The sequence below is a fragment of the Condylura cristata genome, unplaced genomic scaffold (assembly GCF_000260355.1).
Source record: "Condylura cristata isolate star-nosed mole 26May11 unplaced genomic scaffold, ConCri1.0 scaffold00007, whole genome shotgun sequence".
Lineage (NCBI taxonomy): Eukaryota > Metazoa > Chordata > Mammalia > Eulipotyphla > Talpidae > Condylura > Condylura cristata.
The window spans coordinates 1,535,680-1,540,942 of record NW_004567108.1 but is presented as its reverse complement, the minus strand read 5'-3'; the positions used below and the strand labels follow the sequence as shown (position 1 = coordinate 1,540,942).

Sequence of the window (5,263 nt, the reverse complement as noted above, 5' to 3'; positions counted from 1 at the left end):
ACCTTCCCAGCGTTCCGGTGGAAGAACCGTCAAGGCTGGGCCACAGGAAATGACCCCCAGCCCAGCCCGAGACGGCTCAGTTCTGCAAGAAACAAGGCAGAGGCCAAGTCCGACGCCTCCCGGCTCGGCAGGGCCCCATGGAAGCAGCTTCCAGCGCGTCCGAGACCATGGGCTCCCCGCCGCCAGGGCACTGGACCTGCAAGGCTGCCCAGGACAGGAACTGGAACTGCCACTGACCAACCAGGAGCGCCTCAAGCTCAGAAACAAGATGCGGGTGTCTGTAAATGTCGAGAACCAGGATGCCTTCTCCGGACCCTCTGAACCAGCAGGCCCGGGCTTCCTGCGCCGTGATAGCCAGAGGCACACAACGGAGGTGAGGGCGGCGTGGGCATGGCCCGGTGGACAGACTCTGCACGCCTGCTCCTTCCTCGAGTGGAGGGCGCCAAAGTCCTCAGCATCACGTCACAGAGGGGGCCAGTGTCCACCAGGGCCCTGGGGGGCTTCGCCCCACCTGCCAGGCTGAAGCAAGACACCCAGTGCGCCAGGCTGAGGCGCCAGGGGTGGCCGATACTGAGGAGGGCCAGCCCAGAGGCCACAGCAGGCAGCTGGGACACCGGTGGCCAGAGGCAAGCTCAGTCCCAGAGGCCAGAACAAGGCCCGAGAAGCCAAGGGGCAAGGGGCCGGACCAGCAACCAGCCTCCCAGCAAGGGGAGGGGGCGGCCTGGCCATCTGGGAAGGCCCCGGCCTTGGGGCTCAGGGAGCTCACTCTCAAGGCGGCGCCCCGGAGGGGAGGGTTTGCTTTCCTCCTTTCTTAAGGATTCTGTATTAAACCTTGGAGAGTCTTGTTAACGACAACCGGGTGAATAGGGCAGGAGCCTCCTGCCCTCTGACGGCGAATCTCTCGAGTCTGAGCATCTCGAGTCTCAGAAATGAGAGGAAGCCCCCCGCGACGTCTGGGTGCCAGATGCTGCCAGATGCGGCTCGCGGGAGAAGCCAAGGGGCCATTCTGCGCTCCTGCCTCGGGGCCTTCACCTGCCCCTTGGGAAGCGCTGCTGAGTGTAAGCTGCTGAGCTCTTGCACACCAACAGTCGCTCTCGCTCTCTGCGGAGGAAGGCTCCGGGCGCTGGGGAGGTCGGGCAGGAATGGGTCAGAAAGGGCCAGCGCTCAAGGTCAAGGTCAAGGTGGAGCTCCGGGCATAGGGCGCTCCTGGGTGGACACTCAGCGTGGGGAGTGACGCAGGTCTCGGGCTGCTCGCACAGCACCTGCCCTGCAGAGGCGACCTGAGATGAGGCCCTGAAGGAAACGGGTCTCGAAGTTAAACTCCCTTCCTCCACTCTAGCGACTGCAGACCGCGCGGGGGCCCGCCGCGGGGCGTCCGTCACGCACCCAGGCCTGCCTCCCGCCCGCAGCCTGCTGACCACTTCTTCCCCGGGGAATGTGCAGTGTCTCCAGCAGCTTTACATTTAATAAGGGAAAGCGAGCAGCCTGGTGCACAAATGGGTGACGATCCAGTCACGGAGATACTCGAGACGGGCGCTCTGGACACCGTCGAGAAGCACGTTTGGCTGGCGGTTTTGCGAATTTATCAGAAAATTAACTTCTGGGTCCTTTTTTGTCTGGCCAAATGTCACAAAATTTCCTTGACACGGCTCTGTTCTTGCCACGCCCTTGCCCTAAGCGTGGCTAAGATGCTCGGGCTCCGTGGAAGGAGGACGTGAGGACCACGCTGGTGCAGAGGGCAGGCGCCACGGCGTGTGCCCAGGCCCTCGGGGGCAGAAACGCCTGTCCAGCCGCGGCAGCGTCGTCGAGCACGCCAGCCCCCAGCAGAGGCGAGGGTCGCGCTGCCACACAGGCCTCTCCCCGGAGCCACGCTGCCATGCAGACACGCGGGGCACCCTGGCGCAGAGCTGCAGGGCATGTGGGCGGCGACGCGGGCAGCCAGAGAGCGGCTGAAGCCTGGTGCGCCCAGAAACAAATTGACCCCTGATCTAAAGCAGGTCTGCTATTAGTATGTGAAGTGGAAAATGCCAGGAGGATTCAAGCTTCGAGCAGGCACTATGCATTCACTGTAAACCGACGGGCACCGTCTGCCAAGGGGAAGCTGCTCGCGCCCCCGGCAGAAGAGGCCCATCCTCCCCGGGCCTAGGGCGGGGAGAGCAAAGCCGGCCCCATCTTTTCTCGGAAATCAATTTCTTCACAGAACAGAGAATTGCCACACTCAAAAGCACTTCTTCCACACGGGGACTTTAGGAAATTTCCAGGAGGACAGAAGCACTTGCGCGAGAGGCCATAACCAAGACTGGCTTTTCCAATCTCTGGCTGGCCTGGCCTGGCGGCCTCTGCCCTCTGAGGGTGTGCGGAGGAGGCACCTAGAAGCACCTGCTGGTCATGAATGGGTGGGGCAGTGCAGCTGGCACCCAGTCAGAGGCAGGGAGGTTGCCCAGTGTCCTACAAGGCACTGAAGAGTCCCCTGGCCAAACACTCAGTGCAAGTCGGCAGTGCTGCTGCGGCCGAGGAACCCAGGTCCTGCTCACCCGCACAGCTGGCACCGCTGAATGGCGGGGACACTCTGCTGGCGGGCGTGTCTCCAGGGACTTCACCCCTCATGGCCGTTGCAGGGCACTCCCTCACAGCCGGCCACCCACACCCAGCCCAGTGCCCACACCCACTGTGTCATGGCCCTTCCCGTGTCCCATGGTACACGAGCCTAGCACAGGTCTCTAACTCCTGCCTCCCGTTCCAGGACACCTAGTGGCCTCAGAGCCGCCCTTCCGCCCCACCCTCCCGGCCCCGCTGCACAGAAGCCTCTCCCTGACCGCACACCCATGTCCTCGCCATCCCTGTAGGAAACACGTTACCTCTTAAACAGGACCTGGCTGTATCCGTCCAGGAGGCCAGCGTGCGTGTGCAGCAGGATGGTGCTGTAGGCCACCAGGGCCACCGTCATGATCAGCATCTTCAGCTCGTAGTTCACCCGCAGAAACACAGAGCAGGAGATCAGCCCCAGGATGCAGCTGTAGATGAAGTACTGGGAGACACGCCCGGCGCCTCAGGCCCCGCCCCGTGCCCAGGCCCCGCCCCGTGCCCAGGCCCCGCCCCACACCTTGGGCCCCACCCCCAGAGAGGAGCACAGAGCCGCCAGCAGGTGCCTCCTCTCCTGGGTCCCTGAACCCAGCATATCTGACGCGAAGAACCCTGGTGACACTGGGAGGCCAGACCGGCCCCACGGTGATGAGCCACGCGCACCTGGCGCGCACTGTTCAGAAGTCTTTAAACGCCTACACGGAGGACTGAACGCTACTTGCTTCTTGAAAACGGAACGACGTGTCCCTAAACACTGAGAGTCCGAGCCAGGGCGGGTGGAAGCTCTTGTTGGCCTCTCGCTCTCAGAGGCCAGAGGTGACACGGGAGAGCGGCCGCCGTGGCGCCGGCGGTGGGAGAAAGGGCGTGGTGCAGGGGCCGGGCTGGGGTCGGGCGCCACAGCCTGCGAGGAGGCCTGGGCACCTGCCAGGGGCGCGAGGCCCCGGCCGCATGCACGCTGGTCCAGGCGGCTCAGCGCCGTGGGCAGCCAGCAGGCACTTTCCTCTGCCCCGTCCTGGGAGACGCCGAGATTGTTTACAGCTGTCCCGGCGGATGCTTCCTTCTAGGAAAAGGCATCTTCGCCGCTGACCCTCAAACCGAGAGCCCCAGCAGGCTGCCGGGGGTGTGGCTCTGGCGCCTCCGGCCAGTGGACAGGGCCGCTCCCGGGGATGTCCAGGCAGCTAGTATGAGTCTCGCCAACAGGGCAGCTCCGAATTGCACACGGGAGAGCACAGTGCAGGCAGGCGCTCCTGGGGCCCCGCCCCTCACTGTACGGGGCTGCCCGGAGGCCTGACGCCTGGGCAGGCGCCGAGGGTGATGCCACCCCGCCTCCTGGCGCCCAGAGCCCACAGCTCTGCAGTGGACCTTGGCGGGAGGCCCGGGGAAACTCGGGGCCTCCCGGGGACACCAGGAGCCGCGGCCCATGCTCCCTGCAGACGGGAGTGAGTGGTCGGCGGGCCCAAGCCCAGTACGGAGGGGAGGAAAGGGCCCTCTGCTCCCGAGGCTCCGAGTCCCAGCCTGGACACTCAGAGCGCACCAGAGGGGCTGGCTTAGCGCTCAAAGCCCGTGTGGGTTGGAAATGGGGACACGCGGGGCTGCTTTAGGGCACTATTCAGAAAGGGAAAGGGGGCGGCAAGGTGTTTTTTGAAAATACAAATAACAGGGCCCCCGGGTGGCGCAGCGGGCTGAAGCGTCGCATTTCAAGCTCTGCATAGCCGCTGCAGCACATTCGACCCAGCCCTGGAGCTGACCGGCAGGCTGACTTCTCCTGTCCCCCGCTGCTCCCCATAGCAGTGTACTTTGTCTATCAGCCTGTTCTGCTCCCCACTCTGTCTATGGGGAACCCTCTCACCCACCACACCTCTGCACCCCAGTTCTGTGTGCATAAGTGAATAAATCTTTTTTAAAAATACAAATAATAGATGAAGAAAGAAATTAGCGTGCAGCAAACAGTGGATCAGCACCTGCTCTTAAAGATGGACACAGCCCTTGCGCTGGTCAGCTGGGTCAGTTAGCAAGGGTGGCGACAGTGGACGGGACTTGGGGCCACCGCACCCCACAGCCAGGCACTGAGACTGATGGTCCACTGGGGCCCAGCAGCCGTGAGACCCTAGTTCGGCACAGCTGAACCGGCCCAAGCCGGCCCGCCGTGGGCTCATGGCACCTTGCTGAGCCGAGCCCTGGCCACCTTGGCGCGGCTGCCCGGTCCGGCAGCGGCAGGTAGGGGACCAAGGCGGAGGTGGCAGCGGAGACTCAGAACCGGGTGCGGGCACCGCAGCTCTCCGCGGGAAGCCGCGTGTCCAGCGGCCCAGCACGGAGTGAAAGTGAGCCTGAGCGGATGGCCGAGAGGGCCACACAGAGCCGGGCTGGCACAGGCAGGGAGTGACCGGCAGAGGCCGGGGGCCCCGCAGCGTCCTTACCGGGAGGAAAAACAAGCTCCGGGCGCGCTGTTCGGCGGCCTGGTCTCCGGTGGAGCTGGCGTTGGACATGTTGCCCGCGGGCGGGGGCGTCCTCTCTGAGTCGCTCAGGAAAAACTGCAAGGGCAAAGCTTCGTGAGGGAGAGGAGACTCCAGAGCCAGGCCCACCCGCCTCCTGCTGGGAGGTGGGAGCTGAGGGGAAGGGAGCGGGGGAGGGGCGCTTACTGCCTCTGCACCTGCCTGAAATTGGGGCGGAGCCGGGGCCA

At 64.4% G+C, this 5,263-nt stretch overlaps 1 protein-coding gene across 1 annotated transcript in view; it reads right to left on the bottom strand.

Moving 5' to 3' along the window:
• Positions 1 to 5,263, bottom strand: part of ADCY2 (adenylate cyclase 2 (brain)) — a 64,962-nt gene that overhangs the window by 19,954 nt on the left and 39,745 nt on the right. The window contains exons 13-14 of the mRNA XM_012721740.1: positions 5,001 to 5,114; positions 2,859 to 3,028 (exon numbers count right to left, since the gene is read on the bottom strand). Of these exons, the coding sequence (XP_012577194.1) occupies positions 2,859 to 3,028; positions 5,001 to 5,114 (284 nt within the window). The remainder of the gene's footprint in view (positions 1 to 2,858; positions 3,029 to 5,000; positions 5,115 to 5,263) is intronic.